The sequence below is a fragment of the Tachypleus tridentatus genome, chromosome 12 (genome assembly GCF_004210375.1).
Source record: "Tachypleus tridentatus isolate NWPU-2018 chromosome 12, ASM421037v1, whole genome shotgun sequence".
NCBI classification, from domain to species: domain Eukaryota; kingdom Metazoa; phylum Arthropoda; class Merostomata; order Xiphosura; family Limulidae; genus Tachypleus; species Tachypleus tridentatus.
The window spans coordinates 80,541,460-80,564,957 of NC_134836.1; the positions used below are offsets into that span (position 1 = coordinate 80,541,460).

A 23,498-nucleotide genomic window follows, 5' to 3' on the forward strand; every position below is an offset into this window, starting at 1 on the left:
GCAAATCAAATAAACACAACATAACCATAGAAAACACCCAGATACTAAGTAGGGAAACAAATATAAACAAACGCAAAACCAAAGAAGCCCTACTTAAACAGCACCTAAAACCAAAATTAAACCAATGTAAAGGAACACCTTTATACTAATTTCAATTAATAACCTAACATCCAACTACAACGCCCCCTACAATCCCGTACCCGTTTAAAATCTCGTCCCTAAGACAGGTGTCCGACAACGGTCAGTTGCAAACTTTCTCATTGTTCACCTGAAAGTGACCGAGGAATGTCGAAACATTTTTCTCTGCTTTATTAGTAAAACTGTTAATAACGATAACAGCCGTTCTAATAAACATTTTAACTTCAAGCGAGTTTCTTGCCATCAAGAATTTTAAAACATATACTAGATTTACTCTTATACATTTATTCTAATACCTACGTTTGTTTCATATTGACGCATGTGACCTATAATGTTGGATGTATATTGCGCAAGTCCCTAAATTTGTAGAATCAACAATATATGGTGCACGAAAACACCAGCGTGACTTCCGACATTTTGAATATTTGAGAATCGCTCCTTAACTATATAAACCGACGTGTCAAGAGACAGATCAGAATGTTGTTGATCACCTACAGCCACTATACTATAAACCGACGTGTCAAGAGACAGATCAGAATGTTGTTGGTCACCTACAGTCACTATACTATAAACCGACGTGTCAAAAGATAGATCAGAATGTTGTTGGTCACCTACAGTCACTATACTATAAACCGACGTGTCAAGAGACAGATCAGAATGTTGTTGGTCACCTACAGTCACTATACTATAAACCGACGTGTCAAGAGACAGATCAGAATGTTGTTGGTCACCTACAGTCACTATACTATAAACCGACGTGTCAAAAGATAGATCAGAATGTTGTTGGTCACCTACAGCCACTATACTATAAACCGACGTGTCAAGAGACAGATCAGAATGTTGTTGGTCACCTACAGTCACTATACTATAAACCGACGTGTGAAAAGACAGATCAGAATGTTGTTGGTCACCTACAGTCACTATACTATAAACCGACGTGTCAAGAGACAGATCAAAATGTTGTTGGTCACCTACAGTCACTATACTATAAACCGACGTGTCAAGAGACAGATCAGAATATTGTAGGTCACCTACAGTCACTATACTATAAACCGACGTGTCAAGAGACAGATCAGAATGTTGTTGGTCACCTACAGTCACTATACTATAAACCGACGTGTCAAGAGACAGATCAGAATGTTGTTGGTCACCTACAGTCAGTATACTATAAACCTTGGTAACTAAAATTGCGATTAATGCTTATAATTTGGAAACTACAGATATTTGATCAGGAATGTTTATAGATTTAGAATTAACTTCAGTTAATTAATCTTGGACGGAAGTATTTCTACAAGGACATTAAATATTTTCATCGGTAAAATATCAGCTTTTAAGTGATCTGAGGCCGGCCAGTCGAGCAGCTTAAGCGAGGTATAACAATATTAAATTCGGAATTAATTTGCTCGTAGTGAACCTGGATCGTTGAAAAAGATTAAGTTCAAAACAAGATAGAAAACTCAGTATAGTTTTTACGTTTGTAAAAACTCTTGTGCATAAACCAATATTCATAATATATGTTATTATAAATTATGTTGCTTTTTGTATATCAAAATATATTTATGGTAAGAAAGAAAATTGTATGTATCAATTTTGTTGGCAAATATCATAAATTTGAAACATATCGAAATTCATTTAACTTTTAAATTAAAAATTAAAATTTCAGGCGACTTGAAATTGTAATACGGAACATACAGATTATTTGTTTCTATATTTGTTGAACTCGGAGAAAAATTACCAAAAAATATTCCAGAAACGTCTAATTAGACTACTGTTTGAACATGAAAATTCAGAGGAATAACGTGAAGTGAAAGAAGTACACAGATAATATGTTTGATAATAACTTCTTAGAATTATAAAAGAAAGTTTAAAATTGTGTAAATTGTTTCTCTTTGTTTATATCACAAGTTTCGTATTTTCAATGTTACGGGATATTTCTTCAAGCAATAACGCTAAATAGGAAAATTATTATATTATTTAATAACACTACCTGATAAAGGTCCTGGCCCGAAACGTTGCATTTGCTCAATCGATAATGTAAAAAACAGTAGAATTATATACCTTTTCATGAAATATTTATCAAAGTATTTTTCACTTTCACTACTATTCCTGATGAAGCGAAACATTGCCTGAAATATGAATATTTTATTATTATAAATATCTATGACGTTTTTTCCTTCTAATTTTATTCTTAAAATATTTAACAAACGTCGAATATCTTGTGCTGTTGGTCCGACATGACCAAGTTAATTATAGGGTTAAATAAAAGTAATATATAAATTTGATAAAAAAGCAGACAGAGTAAGCTAGATTAGTTAAAAATAATTACAACGATAATATTGAGAAATCAACCAGTATCGTTGTTCACAATTGTGTAAGTGGAACAAGAATTATGTTGTTTCAGAATAAATTGCTATCTCTTAATTAATTTTCGTATTTGGAAGTAAATGATGTTATAAATTTAACATATTTTAACTAATAGTTAAGGCATGAAATGACAGAATAAAGCTTTCTCTATGGGGTCACCTGAATAAATATTCATGTTTGATATTAAAACTCGTACGCTAGAAACACTGATAGAATTTGGGTAAATACATGGAACGTTTCTGGTGTGGTGGGATGGCAACGACCAATTAATTTATTCTTAATTCGATAATTCAACGATACAGATCACCTTAGAAGTTAAAATGTTTAGTTTTTTATAAAATATACAGAATGGCTTTCTGTTTACTTCTGTTTTTCAGTTACCATGTTACAAAATGAGCTTGCTTGCGTCATTTTCATAGGGCTGTTAATATTTCTTCATATGACGAAGATGTGATATTAAAATATATAGAAACTGATAAAGAATATAAACATAATATCATAGGTAGGATTAATGACTAGTATTATTAAATTGCTTATCATAAACAGGCTTAATAACAAATATTGTAATGGGTTACTCATACTTTAGTGCACCAAGTTATCGCGTCATGAGTTTAATAATCAAATTCTGAGTGTTAACAACTGTTACTTACACTTTATCTGTTTTGAAACAGGTCTATAGATTGGAAATATTTCATTATTCGAGTTACTTATACTCTCAAATAGAGTATAAAAAAGAATACTGTGTTTTAAAGGCGTAAACTGATTCACACTGCTACAAACGTTTATTCTGTGGAAGTAACTAAAAGATTTATATAAAAGAAACCTACGCCCTTTAGTGATAAGCATATAAAATTACACAGAGTATTTTTCACGTGGTTTCACAAAAGCCGCTAAATCTCACGTTCCTAACAACTTCGAATATTGTATTTCGAAAGAGATGCTATTCTTGACGAGTTTCTTAGACGACTTCGTGATATTTACTGATAATGAATGCCCACATAGTTTAATCATAGACTTTGGTGTGCGAAAGTACAGAAATCTGTTTACATCAGTTTTTATTAGCCTAATAATTAATGGCTACTTTTCAAACGTCTGCTGAAATAACTTCAGAAATGATTCCATTGAACGTGTGGAAAAGTGCCTATCATCGTTCGTAAATTTAGAATACCTGTGATAAGTTAAACCAAAGTTTGAGTAATGTTACGTAGGAAAAGCCTATAAGCAGAGATTTTGGTTTATATTTATTAAAATAATGAATGACAAATTCAAAACTACATATGCATAAAACGATACACTAAAAATAAAACTACAAAAAAATGAAAATTAAACGAATTTCTTAAATTTATAAAAGTTAGAGATAAAATATTATGATCCAAGGGAATGGATTGATTGCAAATCTGTTATTATTTATTCATATATTGGATTACTTTAATGCTAATACAGTTATAAATATTAGAATACATATTTTCATCGGTTGGATAAACTTACTGTTAACTATATTTTCGGCTGTATATCCATCGTAGGAGATTTAGGTTATTTCTAAATACTAAGCTGACATTGCTAAAGAATCTTTGTAATGAAACTATAATACTAAAAGTTAAACATGAAACAAATAAACCCGATATAGTAAACATTCCAAACAATAGTTTCAGTGAAAATCGCTAGAAAGAAAGACCAAAGTAAACCATACCAATGGAATATACTCAGCTTCTCTACCTCAGCAGACATCCATACTCATAAAACTGTTTAAACGTTTCCTGCCCCTCAGTTCAGCCGATCAGATACGTGTCTGAGCCTTGTTGAAACACTCAACATCATTTTTGTACTGGTCTATGTATTGTACACCTTGTGGGAGTTTGAGTAACCAAATAAGTTTTTGTTCATTAATCATTTATTAATTCTTTAATAAGTAAGCCCACCAGTGGCATAGTGGTATTGCTGCGGACTTAAACACTAGAAACCGTGTTTCGATACCTTGGGTGGATGGAACACAGATAACCCATTGTGTAGCTTTATTCTTAATAACTTCAAGACAACCAATTATTTAACAATACAATGTCTGTCCTAATGGTAAAAGTGTTTTTTTAATTATGATTTCTAACTTACAACTCGCGCTAGTTCATTTAATTTTGGCCCGGCATGGCCATTTGGTTAAGGCGAGTGACTCGTAATATTTGCTCGAATCCCCGTCACACCAAACATGCCCGCCCTTTCAGCCGTGGGGGTGTTATAATGTGACGGTCAATCCCACTATTCGTTGGTAAAAGAGTAGCCCAAGTGTTGGCGGTGGGTGGTGGTAACTAGCTGCCTTTTCTTTAGTCTTACACTGCTAAATTAAGGAGGGCTAACGCAGATAGCTCTTGAGTAGCTTTGCGCGAAATTCAAAAACAAACAATCATTTATTTTTTTTTTACTCAATGTTCAAAAATAATTTATCTATTTCTTAATTAATGTTCAAGTTATTAATGAATAAATCTGTAAACGACAAAATCTAAATGCGAGAATCCTCGATAAACTTTATCAGAAACAAAAAGATTAAATTCCAACAATCTTAAATGAGTAAAAGCTAATTTAACGTAACTAGTAACATAATGCCATGTGATATAGCTCTCACAGTGTTGTGTTCACTGTTTGGGATTTTAACGTTAGAAGTTCGTAAAAAGCTTTCCTCTAATCCACATGGAACATTTTTATTGACAAAGTATTTCTTATACATCGTACTATATTTTGCAATGGAGTCGCTAGTGAAGAACGTATATACACTAACAGCTTATTTCAGGTATCAAATGACACAGATTTGTAATAATCTACGAATATAATAATTACGGTGAGCATTATCTAGAATTATCGTTCAATTAACTCTCCGGTATCGCGAAAACCTCCACTTTCTTGAGCATCATATTCTCCTGTAAATGTCGCTGGTTCATATAGTCCTCATAATTTTCAGAATATATTTTAGGAAAAGTGGAAGAGTTATTTCCGATGTGTTATTGCTTACTTCCTAAGCTAGTTTCAAGAATACCCGAATTTTGGAATATATTTTATTAGATACGCGCTGCATAGTTTAAAAAACAATGACATTTTTCTAAACTTTGTTCGGTTGCTGAGATTTGTTTGTCCAGTGTTAGACCTATTTTCTTTGGTTATGATTTCGAGGTCCAGGGGTTTATTGAGTATTGTGTCAGTGATTGTAATGTATCCTGACTTGTAGTAAACCAGATATGATTTCTGTAAACACTTTTTCAGGATTTCTTTAGTGGAGTGACCATAACGACAAAATTGGTGGGGGAATATTAAAATGGATGTCACATCCGGAAAACTCCGGATCTCATATTTTATTAATCTAACCATACTTGTAAAACAGTCACAATCCCTTATACTCCCATATCATAGTGCACTCGCTACACGTATGTTTGATCTGAGCTGAATCGACTCTTTCATCATACACAAACTCAAGTCATGCATTAAAGTCGATCTTTACCCTCAAGTCCACTCACACCCTTGGATTCTTTACAAATAAATTCCTTACTAAATTCACATTTATCCAACTTGGTCAAAAAAGCGAAAAACACCAGACGAACAGACTAGACTACCTCCCCATCCTACCCCTACAGCTTACAATATAGCTGACAAGAAAGTGGTCATTATACTATCTGGGAAGCATGTCGTTCATGATAAAAAAAAAGAAAATCAAATACAAGTGAATAGGGTCTATCCACAAATTAAAAGAAATGTTGACTGAAATAAAAATGTTTTTATGATTATTACCTGGACAGGAAAAAGTACATTTTAAAATAATTTTATTGCCGAAATGTCTAAAATTTAACTAAGGTTTCACTGACCAACCAACACCAGTAACTAAACACCTACTGAACTGTAATGACAGCATACTAATCAATCACTTTCATTAAGACAACCTTTTCGTAAAGGTTATACAGTAAATGCCAGCGTATTATATTATTTAGCAAATGTCTCTAAGCTATATCCATCTCATGTGCATCAGTAGTACAAATGAAAAAGGTTATCACAGTTTTATAATTTTGAGGAAAAGTAGGTAATCATCTCAAGTTTCTGTCAATGGTAGTTCCTTATCCAACAGAAACTGTTGGATAACTTCAATAAAATAACGTAATCTCAGCAACAGAAAACATTTTAAAATTCCACATTTTCCTTTTGCTTTATGCATCGTGCCATTTCAAGTTTATCAAACTTTCACTGAAATCTTAGATAAGATTATAAAACGATTTTTGAAATGTGTGAGGTTTCTTATTGCAAAGCCACATCGGGCTATCTGCTGTGAATTGAAGCCCTGATTTTAGCGTTGTAAATCCGTTGACTTACCGCTGTATCAGCGGGGGACTTGAAATATAAAATTGAGCGATTTGTAACCCCCTCTCCCTTCATACGAATCATCTGTTTGCAGTCAGAAAAGAAACAATTGTGTTCGGTGCTCCGAGTAAATTTCATTCCACTATAAGTATTATGCTCCCACCCTTATCTTTAAATTGTTTTTGTCCTTGAATGATATAGTTATAACCTCACAACCTGTCTAGCAGGTCTTCAACGCTGAAATACAAATGTTTATTAATTAACCTTTAGTTTCTGTAAATAAATGAAATTACGTTGGTGAGACTGCAGGTAATGAAGGAGTAAATGAAAATCTGGACAAGTACAATACAAAACACCAGAGATCACTTTGCGAAAAGTTTTATCTTTACACAATCGCATCATAACGTGTCCAAAGATGTTCTTTTTTATGTCAAGGTTCTCCAGAAAGTTTAGAATTTGGCTAAATAGTGTTGTTGGAAGTGATCAGTTACAAATTAAATAAAGAACTGGCTAGTTGTTTCAAACCGTGTAAGTCAAGTTTCACATATTTTCTCCTACCTGTTTCAGAATTCTTCTGTAGATTGAGAGTTTCAGCTTTTGAATATTTTGTAATTCGTCTGATTGTTTATCGTTTAAATGGACCATCAACAACAACTATTTAAACCATATTTTGTTCTGATTTACATCACAGAAAACTATATAACAAATATGATGTGTTCGGTTTCCCTAACTACTTTTTTACAATCACTAGACCGTTATCAAGTTGATCCACAATCCAATAATATTTTTTCTTGAACAAGTAGTGTGTGTGTAATTGTCCTTAAAAGTTGTAAACACTTTCATCTGAGAAGACAATCAAAATTGAGCATTAGAAGAAAACAAGGACAATAAAGATCATTGTAATTCACGTGCATTGTCATGTTTGGTTTAATTTGAATTTGGCGCGAAGCTACACGAGGGCTATCTGGGCTAGCCGTCCCTAATTTAGCAGTGTAAGACTAGAGGGAAAGCAGTTAGCCATCACCACTCACCATCAACTCTAGTTATCAACAAACAGTGGGATTGAGCGTAACATTATAACACCCCCACGGCTAAAAGGGTGAGCATGTTTGGTGTGATGGGGATTCGAACCCACGACGTTCAGATTAGGAGATGAGTGCCTTAACCCCCTTGCTATGCCAGGATCGCTTCCACGGTATTTATGATTTAACTTAATGAATTTTATGAGTCTGGCATGTGGTTGTAGTTTGAGTAGATGTAAGAAGACGAGATAAGATTTGTAAATAATATATTTTCTACCAGGAGTCCCTCAACAGTAATTGTTTGTATGTGAAAGACTGGAAGTTGTTACTTATATTTGGGTATGCCAAAGCTTTTGGACAGAATTTGTTGTTGTTTTTTCACAAAAATTAGTAAAAAACTGTTTTCACAGCTAAATGCTCAAATATCATGCAGTTTGTGTCGCGTAGACAAGTAAAACATTGCCCTTATCTTATATGTAACGCCCTCTACCACAACAAAAATATTCCGCATTGTAAGTTTAAGGTGCTGTGAGAAGAGGTTATTTGTAAGGCAGGCAGTCTCTGATTTCTTTTTCTGTGCAGTTTTTAAATGTAAAAATAAAAATTTTCACAGAATTTAGAACCACGTGAAGTTAAACACCTATTACTGAAGGTTTTGAACATTAGCTATGTTGTATTAAATACAACTTTGTTGCACAGTGTAACCAAAAGAATTAATTTTCAATTATTAACTTATCTAGTCAAGAGATTAAAACTGTGCTGTAATTAATAACTGTATTATGGAATCAGAGCACTTTATTTTCTAGGTGAGACTTTCACCCGCAGTTCCTCTGAGGACCGGAGTGTGATTTCCATTACGAGCTTGATTTTATCTCTTTGGTCGAGAGACCGGAAGGACAAGTTTCTCAACAGGTGGGCCAACACAACTTTCATTTCCATCATTGCATACCTTTGACCTGAAAGACACGTAACTTATGTTAAGTCTATAAATTAAAAAATAAAACATTTCTTATATAACAAAATTTACTCAATTTTTACCCAAATTATGTATAGGGTTGTGGTCCATCTATCCTTATATTTTATAGGTATGGTTGTGGTCCATCTATCCTTATATTTTATAGGTATGGTTGTGATCCATCAAGTCTTATGTTCTGTGTACATGGTTGGGTTCATCTAACCTTATGTTATCTCTTTAAATGATTATGGATCATCTAACTTTATGTTTTATATATATGATTATAGTCCATCTACCTTTATGTTCTATACGTACATATGCAGATCGAATAGCTGTAGGTTTATTCAAGATAGTATCTAATTTAGTCGATTAATTAAATATTGGATCAAAATTTGTTGCGCAAACCTTTGATGGGACAAGCGTGATGTCCAGTGAGCTGAATGGACTTCAGAAGGAAGTCAGAGATAAGTATCGAAAAGTTATTTCATTCATTGTTGGCACAAAGATTGACTTTAGTCTTGTCGTAACCTATGAGGAAGATCAAGGAATGTTACAGATTTTTTACAAAACTTAAATCTTTGTTTTATGCTAAATCAACAAAACGTGTGGATCTTTCAGATACTGAACCGAACAAAAGATTCCTCCGAAAGTGACCTCGGCTCGTTGGAATTGTAATCACTGCCTTACTGAAACTGTCTTGGAATACAAGGAAGAACTCGCTCACTTATTTCCAAATATTGTTGATAATTCTGACAATTGGGATACTGAACCTTTACCTGTGTCCAAACACTGTCATCGAATCTCAGATATTTTGTGTTCAATTTCTTGTTGAACATATTTGCCAGTATTTTTTCAGATACAAATGTTATATTTGATGTTTTACAGAACAGTCACCATTTCATTTACTTTATTCATACAGTAGGATATGTCAAATATTTTATTCTGTACCACACAGAAAGTTATTTTATGAAATTGTGGATGCAATTTGCGGCCAAATTGAAATTAAGTTTCAAAGCTTGAAAAATATAGTATTCCTTGAGCTCCTTGACATTAAAACACCAGAAAGAAAACAAAAAATATTTTCCTGAGCTAACATTAAAATTATTATAAGACAATGATGTAGGATACTGTGATATTCATCGCTTGAAAAGTGAACTTTGAGTTTCATACACTGACGTTGACCTGTTAATGAATTACTTTATAGTTTGTGAAGTGCCAGGTTAGATGCAGCCCTGCAGCAACTTACAGAGTTGTGTGAGTTAACCTTGACTCTTCTAGCCACCAGTGCCTCAGTTGAGCGTTCTTTCTCTCATTTAAAAAGAATACATAGCTAGACCAGAAATGTACAACGAAAGAAAGACTTGCAAGTTTAGTGTTAATCGTGATTGAGAGACAACTTGTTAAGGAAATAAAAATAGATAGTTTCTATGAAGATATAATAAAGTTATTCAATCAAAAGGAAAGGAAGATAGAATTGACATATTAATAAATTAAGTATCCGAAAATGTCTTGTTTTTATCTTCAGTTGGAGTTATTTAAATCTTAAATAGATTAACGTAAAATAATTAGTTTTACCTTTATTGGCTGTCCTGTACACATGTTTTATATTTTATCTTTATTGGCTGTCCTGTACATATGTTTTATATTTTATGCTTTTGTTTCCCCATCAGGACAAATCATCGCACATCACTGAAACATATGGTTGTGGTTCATCTAACTTTATGATCTATGCATACGTATAGTTGTGATCCATCTAACCTTGTGTTCTATACACATATAGGGTTGTGTTCACCTAACCTTATATTCTATATATATATGTATATACGGTTGTATCAAGCAAACTATATGTTCAGTATAGATGATTGTGATCCATCTAGTCTATGACAACATCAAAAAGAAGAATGTTTAGTAACCCTGATGAATAACAGTATTTCAACCATCTATACCGCAATCAACAACGTGAACTACACATGCGTTCATTTGTTTCCCAACTAGACTGCAGCTCAGTTCATTTATGTCACGGGCCCGGCATAGCCAGGTGGTTAGGGCGTTTGATTCGTAATCTGAGGGTCGTGGGCTCGAATCCTCGTCACACCAAACATGCTCGCTCTTTCAGCCGTGGGGCGTTATAATGTGATTCAATTCCACTATTCGTTGGTAAAAGAGTAGCCTAAGAATTGGCGGTGGGTGGTGATGACTAGCTGCCTTCCCTCTAGTCTCACATTGCTAAATTAGGGACGGCTAGCGCAGATAGCTCTCGAGTAGCTTTGTGCGAAATTCAAAAACAAACAAACAATCCTCATTCATCGTGAAGTAAATGAAAACATTATTACAATACAGTTCCTCAGTCATCGTGAAGTAAATAAAAATATTATTATAATACAGTTCCTCAGTCATCGTGAAGTAAATAAAAATATTATTATAATACAATTCCTCATTTATCGTGAAGTAAATAAAAACATTATTACAATACAATTCCTCATTTATCTTGAAGTGAATAAAAACATTATTACAATACAGTTTCTCAGTCATCGTGAAGTAAATAAAAATATTATTATAATACAGTTCCTCATTCATCGTGAAGTAAATAAAAACATTATTACAATACAGTTCCTCAGTCATCGTGAAGTAAATAAAAATATTATTATAATACAATTCCTCATTTATCGTGAAGTAAATAAAAACATTATTACAATACAATTCCTCATTTATCTTGAAGTGAATAAAAACATTATTACAATACAGTTTCTCAGTCATCGTGAAGTAAATAAAAACATTATTACAATACGCTTCCTCATTTATCGTGAAGTAAATAAAAACATCATTACAATACAGTTCCTCAGTCATCGTGAAATAAACAAAAATACCATTACCAATACAGTTCCTAATTCCACCTGAGAAAGGTATGAAGGCAAATGGATGCCGGCCTTTGCAATTTTCGGGCAGGAAACGCTCAGGTTCGAACTTTTCTGGATTTGGGTAAACTTGTGGATTGCGGTGCAACATGAAAGGAAAAATAGCACAAGTGGTGCCCTCTGGAACAATGTGGTCTTCTGGAAATATAGCATTTTACTTCAAAATCATAGGAATTATAAAGCTACACTGTTTCAATGGAGAGTTCATGAGTTGAAGTTTAAAGTGTATTAGAGCTGTATTTAACCAACTTATATTCTCAACGTTTTACATGTTACAGATTCGTCAGCTAGGAAAGGAGTGTCCATTTATTTCAAACGAATGAAAATATCACTGTCATAATGACAATAAAGATTCTGTACAGACAATACCGATCTTTATAACAGTGGTAGGTTCTGTTTTACATCCACTCCGTATTTGACAAACCTCGTTAAATGTTTATTAAAAACATCTGTATATGTCTCACTTTTAACGACACGCGGAATATTCCTTGCCGAGATTGACTTGCATTCAAAGGAAACTGTAACTGAAATAACACTTCTTCCACTCACAATTTGTATAATAAACTGTTCTGACTCCTATTATGAGATTTCGTCACACGAGATATTCTAAGAGTTTTATATGCAACTCGTGCAATTTGTGTTTGTATGGGTGTAGGAAAAGGTTAAAAACATAATAGTTTTTTATCAATATACCCGATTTATTCCATACGCTTATTGTTATCATATTTTAGCGAACAAATAAGTGCATGGCTTACTTATCGTCATGTCTTCATCTAATTCTCTGGCAATAAGAGGAGCTGGAGAGTAGAGTCGAAGAGATTCCTGGATTAAAACACAAACGTCTTAAATAAGGTACTGTTCTTTAACAGAAGTTAAATCTCCTGACAACAAATATGTACAACTTTAGATGTGAATGTTGAGCTTCGAAAACCCATTATTGTTTTTTACTTCAGAGGAAAGCCAGAAAATAATGTTATCTTTTTTTAACTGCAGAAGAAACATAGATAAACCTTGTTCTTGTTAGTTAATTCCTCAAGAAAGCCAGACAAACCATTGTTGACAATAGTTTATCTCAGAAGAAAGCCAGAAAATATTGTTATCTTTTTTAACTGCAGAAGAAACATAGATAAACCTTGTTCTCGTTAGTTAACCCCTGAAGAAAGCCAGAAGAACCATTATTTTCGTTATTTAATCCCAGAAGAAAGCCAGACAAATCATGTTCTCGTTAGTTAATCACAGAAGAAAGCCAGATTAACGACTGTTCTCATTAATTAATCACAGAAGAAAGCTATATAAATCTTGTTCTCGTTAGGTAAACCCAGAAGAAGGCTAGAAACCTTTTGTATCGGTAATACTTCAATAGGAAACTTTGCTTCTATTTTAAACCGAAAATTACCGATGGGTTTGATCTTTTTAAACATATTTATACACGAAATAGATCCTTCTATGGGGAATTGTTTCTCTCACCTCTTCAGGACTGTTGCTAAAAGATAGAATTATATAAAGTATGATGTAATACAAGAAACAAGATGGTTATTTCCAGTTAAAATCCAGAAGAAGGTCTTATTCGTTTCATCAGGGTGTAAAATACAATGCTTATCAGTATTCTATATTTAGATAAACCTAAACGTATGTAATTAACACTTTTAAAAACAAAAGAGAAATACTAATAAACAGTCCTAGTACTGATGGCCACTCTTCAAATCAGAGAAGATGAAGCACTTCTTTTAATGTATAATTGTTAATTAGTGCACTTAAATAATTATTATTAATTGGCCCAAAGTTTCTAGATATCACTTTACGTTTATTTAGATGTTTTCTGTTGCTTCATATTACCTTGATAACACATTCCATGTACTTCAGATCACGTAAGTCGTCCGTTGTTACTGGACGCTGGCGGTCATCACCAAAAATGGCATCTAGTTCCTTCCTAACATTTTCTTGGATATCAGGATTCAACCCGAGGAGATAGGTCGTCCAACCTAAAGCAGAAGAAGATGTGTCTTGTCCCTAGCGGACAAAAAGGTAAGATCTATTATAATCATTACACATAGAACAATACCTTTAGGTTCACTAAGAATATTCAACAAAATTGTGGAACTAGCAATGTTTGAGGTAAAGAAGGTCCTTCTTCATGAAGCACAGAAAATTCATGAATAACTGATGATTTGTAAACATCGTTTTGTTGTCTTTATATAGTTTTAATATTTGATTTTGTAGTCTAGATTACCATAATGTAACTTAATGAATTTGGTTTGTAAAAAATCTGCTCAACGTACATTATAATAGTTTTATCTTATTGGAAATACTGGAAATTTAGTTTTAAAATATTACAATGTAATGAAAATAAACTGATGCCTTTTTGAACCTTAAAACTAGAGCATATTTATTCTGTTTTAACGTTAATTTTGTATAAATGCTTCACATGAAACTGTGACAGTGCTGTCACCTGAAATGGCTGATGCACAACAGTTCATCATAAAATGATATTTAACAAATAAAATTTACAATATTTTATATTCTGCTTTCAAACAAATACGTAATTGTATATTAAATTATCGATATCTACAGAAAACCGTTTACGAATCGTTCAATACTTAAGTACATGGGATTCTGACAGGATAATGGAAACTGCCTTTTAGCTTTGTCTTAGAATCGTGGCGATTTGAAAGTTAGGTTTAAAAACAAATTATTTGTATCATGTCTAAAGAGATTATTTCATAGGCAAAACTGTTTTTCAAAGATTATTATAAAATGAAGCAAATGGCAACTTTATTAAGAAGATGGAGAAATTGAATGCATTTTTAAGACCTTATTGGTGTTGCTAAACTTACAGCAAACATAAAGGTGGCCACTTCTTCAATTATATCATTCTCAGTTAGACAGTTGTCGTTAAGATGTAGACGTAGAAGGATTTCCATGAAGGTTTCCTTATCTCTTCTGTTGCCCCTTGTCTGCATCATGTCATCTTTATTGCTGATTTCAGTCAACATTTTTTTCTTACACACCTCAAGAATCTGGAATTATTAGAAACGTAACGGTAATATCTAATTCTTTTTCATTTATATAATAAGATCTCAAAGATATATACATTTGAGTTAAATCTGTAATGTTTAGGGGTTGTTTATTTAAAAATTAAAATAAAAATTACAAGCTAAATTGGTCCCACCTCTGGCATGAATATCAGGGTTTATCTCTGCGGTGAGCCGCACACCAGCTACACCAATTGTTGTATTTTTTTAGGTTAAACATAAATTAGGATTTTTTTCTTTTTATAGTTAAATAAGCTACACTACGAACTACCTATGCTTTGCTTATCAGAAGAGTCGAAACCTAGTTCCCAGTGTTATAAACATTCAAACTCAACGCTACAGTTAAAGAAACAAGATAAACGATAAAGCATTGAAATTAGTTTTCTCTCACTTGGACTTCGAGGGGTAAGGGTCTTCAGTTGTCATGTGTCGTAACCTAAAATACAGTCAAAAACTAGTATTTTTCTCTTGTATGTAACTGGGCAAATAACTTCAATGGTATTTCTAACAAACACTATTTACTTATTTACAAGTTAAACTGTTTCACCGCCAGAGTTTAACAATGGTACAGGGATCAATGGTAAAACACTAATGAATAATTCACTTCATTTATATTTTTTTTTAATCTTTTGTTTCCACTCGGATAACCTGTTTTTGATAATTTAGATTTTTTTCTATTTTGAAATATTATTATGCACTGATATTAAGTACAAGTCAAGCTAAGCTCTGTTTCAAAAATAGTTCAAGGACTCAAAATATGGGGCATGTGTAAGCAATTCTATTCGCTTACATTCAGCACGAGAGAGTAAACTGTAGAAATAAATAAAAAACCTTAAACGACAAAAGTTATTCCTTCTTTGATACGATTTCCCCCACCTGTCATGACGTGTCTGTAATTTAGCAAAACATCGAGATTGGATTGTATAACACTCTCAAGTTAAAGTTTAGTTCATGTTTTCATTCAATAACTCAGTATGGTGTTTGTTACGACAGTGTAAAAGTTCATACGTTCAGTCATCTTACTGTTTCACTAAGAAGCTACATTTTACTTGTATGACAGTCTAAACTTTATATTTCTCTTCCTACCGTTTCACTTATATTGCGTAGAATCTGTTTGGATTCCTCGTACTCAACAGATAAAGAAGATAGTTTGAACATGAAGTTAGGCCATAACCAAGGTCTCATAAGTCTTGCCGTAAACACTTGGATGAGTCTGAGAAACAAAAATATGTATTTAGAACATAACTAGGCCACTGTTAACAAACAGTATACAAAAAGTTGTTCAGAAATTATGGGAGTTCTGAACTTACAGATAAAGGCCAAAAGAACAATCATTAAACATCACAGTTCTAACTTTACATATGAAGGTCACTAAAATAATCAATGAACAAACAGTTCGAACCTTACATATGAGTGGTTGGTTGGTTGATTTGGTGTTTTATGGCACAACGCTGCTAGGTTATCTGCGCCAAACATCCGGTAAAAAGTTAAAATTAAAGTAAATTTAGTAAAATTCACAAAAGGAAATTAAAGTAAAACAAAACAAAGTTTAAAAATAAACACAAATTGCATAAACCAAAGTTTACATCTAGTCTACAGCTGTAAGAGAAAAACTACAGTAATTCAAGTTGTAAAGGACTTTCTGTCGCATTGTAATTATCATAATTCGCCAGGAAGACTAACAGGTAAGTACAAAAACCACCATCAGTCACCTGAAGTTGGTCTTTCCTGTACTGGTTCCGAGTTATTTGACGTTATGGCCATTTTCAAAAAGTAAAGTAATAAAAGTTGTAAAACATTTGTAGCAAAATTTTAATAATAACTCGCCAGGATAGTTCAAACGGGTAGTTCAAACAACAACAGTCACCTGAAGTTGGCGTCCTAGTTTCCAGTTATTTGATGTCGCGGCCATTTTCTAATTTCAAATCGAACTAGATGGACTTTGATTCTTAAAAGGGAATCACATTATAAAAGGTGTAATGTAAAAAAAGATTAATGGTCTTTAAAAAAAAAACATTTCCAAGGTGAACAGTGTCACCATCACCAATAACACTGTCTAACGTTATGGACAGAACGTGTTTAAAATGGTGCTGTCGTTGAGAGTCGTAATGACGGCAAGACAGTAGAATGTAGCTTATTTTGACCTGAGTGTTACACAGGCAACACATTGGTGCATCAGTTCCAAATAAAAGAAAACAATGAGTTAAAAAACAGAGTCCAATGCGTAATCGAGTTAGAACAACTTCCTCTTTCCGATCCTTACGGAAACAAGATGGCCAAAGTACAAGATAGGCTTTTATTTGGAAAAACTTGTTTTTGCATCACTCACTACGAGTAAACTGCCAGCTGGCATGGAGCCAAGCCTTGAATACAGGACCATAGTCCATGTATGGAACAGGCACAGCAGTGATAGAGCCAGAGCAGACAGACTTAGCTGCAGTATCGGCGAGCTTTTTCCCACGAATACCAACGTGGCCCGGTATCCAGAAAAACTGGATAGAAGTAGATGTTAAAGAAAAATTGGCCAGTCGGTTTTGAATATTGGTGAGAACAGGGCATGAACCAACGTGAAGCGATTCCAGGGCCAGTAGAGAAATAAGCGAGTCAGTATAAATCATGCAGTTTGAGTACTGTTTAGCTTCTATGTGATCCAGGCCAAGAGAAATGGCATACAGTTCAACAGTGAACACAAAAGCTGTAGAGGGAATTCTGTGCACAACCACTGAACCACAACAAACCATTGCAGAGCCCACACAGTCACCTGATTTCGAACCATCTGTATAAATAGGAATGGAAGTATGGTTCGAAAGATGTTCAACAAATAACAGACAGTATTTCCAATCAAGAGTGTCTGCTTTACTCAGATGACTTAAAGGTAGGTCAATTTGGAGACTGTAAAAAGACATGGTGGGATGGGCTGACCAGCAGATACAGCAATGTTATCCAAGGACAGACCCAATTCATCCAACTTTGCTTGGATTCGAAGGCCAAAATGAGCAATGACAGATAGTCTGTTCTGAAAAAGTATGGCCCACGGAGGAAGAAAAACACAACCTCAAGTGGGATGCTTTGATAAGGAACGAAGTTTCGAAGCACATAGTAAAGACAGTTGCAAACGGCGGAGGTGCAAATGAGGTTCATGGGACTCTATGTATAAGCTCTGAACTGGGGAAGTGCAGAAAGCCCCAGAGCAGAGCCGAAGTCCTTGATGATGAATGGGGTCCAGCATCTTTGAGGCCGAGGATCTGGCAGAACCATAGACCAGTGATCCATTGTCGAGTTTCGATCGAATAAGAGCACGATATACAGTCATGTGAAAAAGTTAGGACATCCTATGAAAGCTTGTGTATTTTTGTAACATTTTTTGATATATAGATATTTAATCTCAATTTTAACAATATTGAGATATTATAGAATATAACTAAACAAATAAAACTGAAGAAAAGACTTTTCAAGATCTTCTGTAAATGTAATTCTACAAAAACGCATATTCTAACAGAGGAACAAGTTAGGACACCCTACCCCTTAATAGTTAGTGTTACCCCCTTTGGCTGAAATAACTGCAGTGAGACGCTTCTTGAAGCCATCTACCAGTCTCTGGCATCAGTCTGAAGAAAGTTCGCCCCACTTAATCTTGAAAAGTCTTTTGTTCAGTTTTAATTGTTTAGTTATATTCCTATCATATCTCAGTATTGTTAAAATTGAGATTAAGTATCTATATATCAAAAAATGAAACAAAAATACACAGGCTTTCATAGGGTGTCCTAACTTTTTCAGATGACTTTATCTTTAGCATAGAACACCGATCCGCTCCCCAAGTAGTGGAAAAGACGAAACAGAGGATATTCAATGTTCTTGTACATTTGACCGTAGCTGCTTGATGTGTGGTTTTAAGGTCAGCTTACGGTCAAAGATAAGCCCCAAGAACTTTATCTCAGGGACCACAGGCAGCACAACTTCACCAATACGGAGTTCAGGATCAAGGTGAATACCTCTTTGGGGGCAAAAGTGCATGCAAACGGTTTTAGAGAGAGAGAAGTTAAAGCCGTTTGCTGTGGTCCACTTAAGTAAATGATTGAGGGCAGTCTGTAGCTGCCGCTCAATATACCTCATGTTTGACGACTGACATGAAAGTTGTCGACATGGAGCTCATTTGCAACAGTAAGAGGGAGTTGTTCAGTGAAGGCATTAATCTTTATACGGAAAAGTGTGACACTCAAAACACAGCCCTGAGGGACTCGAAGTCCCTGTAAAAAAGAACGGGAATGTGTCGAACCCACACCAACTTGGAATCTCCAGTCCATGCCATACTTCCATATTGTGTCATAAGCCTTCTCCATGTCAAATGATTTTGATACAAGATGTTGTCGTTTAAGAAAGGTTTTTCTGATTGACGTTTCAAGTCGAATCAGGTGGTCCACGCTGGAGCGCTATCGTCGGAACCCACACTGGGTGGGCGAGAGGAGGTTGTTTGATTCGATGAACCATACAAGACGAGCATTAACCATTCTCTCCAAGGTCTTACAGAAACAGCTCGTCAAAGCAATTGGACAGTAGCTCGTAAGAATCGTGGGATCCTTCCCGGGCTTAAAGAAAGGTAAGACAATAGCCTGGCACCAGTCATCAGGAAAAACATTCTCCTGCCAAATCCGATTAAAAACAATCAGAAGAATATCAAGAGAACCAGAAGATAGATGGCGCAGCATTTCATAGTGTATATTATCTGATCCAACCGATGTATTGCCAGACCGATTTAGAGTCAGTTTGAGTTCCACCAGTGTAAAGGGACGATTATAGTCACAGAGACAATCAGCTCAAAAGGAAAGAGGTGATCACTCTACCCGAGTCTTGATGGCTAAGTAGGTGAAGAAAGAAGCATAAGTGCTAAATACCCGGCAAAAACTTTCACCTGGAGTATCGGCGATGCTCCGGGTATCGGCTACTTCCTAGCCATTAGAGAGCAAGATCGAGAGGGGGACAGAATTATATTGCCTATTGACCTATCGAATCTTGTCCCATATGACCTTGGAACTGGTGGTATGAACATAATTCAAGATTCCTTCCGGCTTTGACGTCTTACCCACCGAGCATGTGCACGGGCCTGCTGGATAGCGATGCGGTGCAAGAGTGTGGGATATCTACGGAAAGTATCCCAGGCCCGTTTTTGAGCCTTCCGTGCCATGTGGCAGGCAGGATTCCTCCACGGACGAGAATATCGTGGAAAACGTATCGACGTTTCAGGAATACATTGAGGAGCTGCTTGTATAATACAGTCAGTTACTGCTGCCACACAGTCGTCTATTGATGACTTACAGACGATTGCAAGATCAAGTTCTGCTAAAGCAGTGAAAGAGGGCCAGTTTGCTTGATCCAGTTTACACCAAGGCACGCGGGTCGGGTAGCATTGACTACGGTCAGTCTCTCTCAAAATGATAGGAAAATGATCACTGTCTCATGGATTATTGTCAACTCTCCAAGAAAAATGGGAAAATAATGAAGGTTAGCAAACTAAGAGATCAACAGCAGTAAATGACTGACTAGACGTATGGAAAAAAAGTAGAAGAACCAGTATTGAAAAGAGAAGGGTTGTGATCAGAGAGCATATGCCCTACGGAACGACCTCTCCTATCAATATCATCACTTCCCCAGAGGGGATGATGTCCATTAAAGTCCTTCAGGATTAAGAAGGGAAACGGAAACTGTTCGATGAGAGCATCAAAGTATGTTTGATCATAGGTCTCTCCCAGGCGAGAACAAACAGTGATGGTACGACCCAAGGAAACACGGATGGCTATGGTCTCCAAGGGTGTGTCGAGTGGCAAAGACAGGGTGGGCACATGTTGATCAATCAACATGGCCACCCGTCCATGCACTCGTCCATCACACAGCTTGCCATTTCTGTACAAAGAAAACTGCCGAAAGGTGACTGTATCGGCAGAAATGTTTCATGTAAGGAAAGACATACAGGACGGTAGGAACCAATCAGCGCTTTGATGTCATCTAGATTAGAACATAAACCTCGACAGTTCCATTGTATCAAGGTGGCCATTTTTGTTTATGTGTAGGCGAATTGGGTGGAGAACCCGTCTGTTTACAACCACGTCTTTTTTCTTTACTGTCTTTATTGAAGAGTGGTTTGAGGACCTCCATGTGTTTTGCCCTGGGTTGATTGGGCAGGTTTTTGCTGTTGGAAGAGGATTCCAACGAGGATATGAACGAATGGTTGTTTTGCATCTTGGGGTGGGAGAAGAAAATGCATCCGAGGAAATGCCTGTATCTGGAACCAAACGATGTGGATTTTGGGATTTGTTGGAATATATGTAAGGGACAGAGATAGGTGTTGAAGCTGATTCATTAATCTTTTAGCCATGGAGGTCGAAACACTTTTAATTTGTTTGGAGAATGATTCTTTTGGAGGTACAGAGAGATCTGTCTGCACTCCCACTGTAGTAGTGGAACGAAGTGCAGCAGCATATGTCCGAGATGAAGTGGTGTACAGCAACTTTCGAGTCTCAGGATAAGTAATGTTATGAATCGTTTTCAAACGCTGCACCTCTTTTAGTTCCAACCATTCAGGGCAAGAACGAAAGTAGGACGGGTGAGAGCCATCATGGTCCTTGTCACCTCAACGAGCACACGTCAAGGAAGCACGACATGATGTATTCGAATGATCGAACCGTTGACACTGGAAACAATTGAGAGTGTTTGGAATGTATGGCTGTACTATGGAATTAAGATAACCTGCCTTGATGGTGGCAGGTGGACGTGGTAATGTAAATGACAGAATGAGGCCATTGATCGGCATCGTAATTCCATCTTTGCGAGTGGAGATACGCCACATTGCATAAACTCATTGGGTGGAGAAACCAGCGAGAATCTCTGACTCTGGGATGTTCTTCAAATCCCTCTCAAAAATAACACTCCATGATGAATTCCAAGTAGCATGAGGTGTAACCTCAATAGGTATATCCCCAATTGCCTTTGAATGCAAGAGATTGCATTGAAATGCGGATGTTTTCACCAATATGTCACCAGGTCGAAGCTTCTTTACTGATTTTGGAGGGCCAGCAAGTCCCTCAAGTCCCTTCTAAATGAAAAAGGGAGACATTTGCTATAAAGATTTGTCTAAAAGATAATGTAGTATGAGAAAATAAGGTACAACAAGTGTTACAGATGTTGAAGATGCTGCTTAGAATTTTCAAGACGTGGACTGTTTTTTCATTGTTTTATTTAAGTTTTTATTTGGAGAATCCACAATGAAAAAATGAATATTTCGGTGCCCACTGACCCGACCCACCATGAAGTATTATGAGGGAACACACTATAATGCCAAACAAAGACACTGCATCAACGCCAGGGTTTCGTGAGCACTATACCCAAACATCAGCATCAGATGCAAGACCCACAACACCTGTTTAGAACATCCAATACTGCTACTTGGTCGACCCTAGCTCAAGTGGACCAGCCGATTGACTGTTCACCCCAAGGCCGCCCGTCTACAGGAATTCAAGGCCAAAGTGGTGTGTTAGTATCCTCTCCTCCCCTTCACGGATCACGCACGGCAGACACGTGGGTGGATGTTTAGATCCCAGACGAGGTAAACTGAAATAACAGAACCTTCCTGGGATGTCCCCTCACCACAGCAATCCACACCGAGGGACTTGCATATGAAAGTCATTAGAACAATCATCAAACATCACAGTTCTCACCTTACATATGAAGGTCACTAGAACAATAATTGAACAAACAGTTCTAGCCTTATATATGAAGGTCATTAGAACAATCATTAAATATCACAGTTCTAATCTTACAGGCCCGGCATGACCAAGTGTGTTAAGGCGTACGATTCGTAATCGGAGGGTCGCGGGTTCGAATCCCAGTCACACCAAACATGCTCGTCCTTTCAGCCGTGGGGGGACGTTATAATGTGACGGTCAATCCCATTATTCGTTGGTAAAAGAGTAGCCCAAGAGTTGGCGGTGGGTGGTGATAACTTGCTGCCTTCCCTCTAGTTTTACACTGCTAAATTAGGAACAGCTAGCGCAGATAGCCCTCGAGTAGCTTTGCGCGAAATTCAAAACAAACAAACAATCTAACCTTACATATGAAGGTCATTAGAACAATCATAACTGCATCTTCGACACAAGAGAACCAAATGGTTACATTATATTACTTAATACAAATGGATCTTCCATACAAGAGAACTAAATGGTTACTATATATTACTTAATATAACTGTAACTTCGACATTACAGCACAAAGTGGTTACTTTATATTACTTGATATAACTGGATCTTCGACACAAGAGAACCAAGCTTATACTTGATATAACCTTATATAACTGGAACTTTGACACAAGAGAAGTAAGTTGTTAATTTATATTACTTAATATAACTGGTTCTTCGACACAATAGAACCAAATGGTTACTTTATAAAAGTGGCGCTTCGACACAAGAGAACTAGGTGGTTACTTTATCTTACTTAATATAACTGGATCTTCGACACGAGAGGACCAAGTGGTTATATAATATTACTTCATATACCTGTATTTTCGACACAAGAGAACCAAGTAGATACTTCATATAACCTTATATAACTGGAACTTCGTCACAAGAGAACCAAGTGGTTACGTTATATTACTTAATATAATTGGATCTTCGATAGAAAAGAACCAAGTGGTTTCTTTACACTAAGTAATATAACTGAACCTTCGAAACAAGAGAACCAAGTAATTACTTTATAT

General features: G+C 35.6%; 1 protein-coding gene across 5 annotated transcripts in view; it reads right to left on the reverse strand.

Annotated features, from left to right (window-relative positions):
• The window catches only part of LOC143233789 (cytochrome P450 4c3-like), a 41,749-nt gene that overhangs the window by 2,891 nt on the left and 15,360 nt on the right, over nt 1-23,498 (reverse strand). For 4 of the 5 annotated variants that reach the window (XM_076470458.1, XM_076470461.1, XM_076470463.1 and 1 more), the window contains exons 6-11: nt 15,842-15,968; nt 14,558-14,740; nt 13,560-13,733; nt 12,479-12,545; nt 11,682-11,861; nt 8,614-8,809 (exon numbers count right to left, since the gene is read on the reverse strand). In XM_076470458.1, coding sequence (XP_076326573.1) covers nt 8,649-8,809; nt 11,682-11,861; nt 12,479-12,545; nt 13,560-13,733; nt 14,558-14,740; nt 15,842-15,968 — 892 coding nt within the window. In that variant the 3' untranslated portion in view covers nt 8,614-8,648. Of the gene's footprint in view, nt 1-8,613; nt 8,810-11,681; nt 11,862-12,478; nt 12,546-13,559; nt 13,734-14,557; nt 14,741-15,841; nt 15,969-23,498 lie in introns of those variants that run through there. The other variant, XM_076470459.1, reaches the window with a different exon arrangement.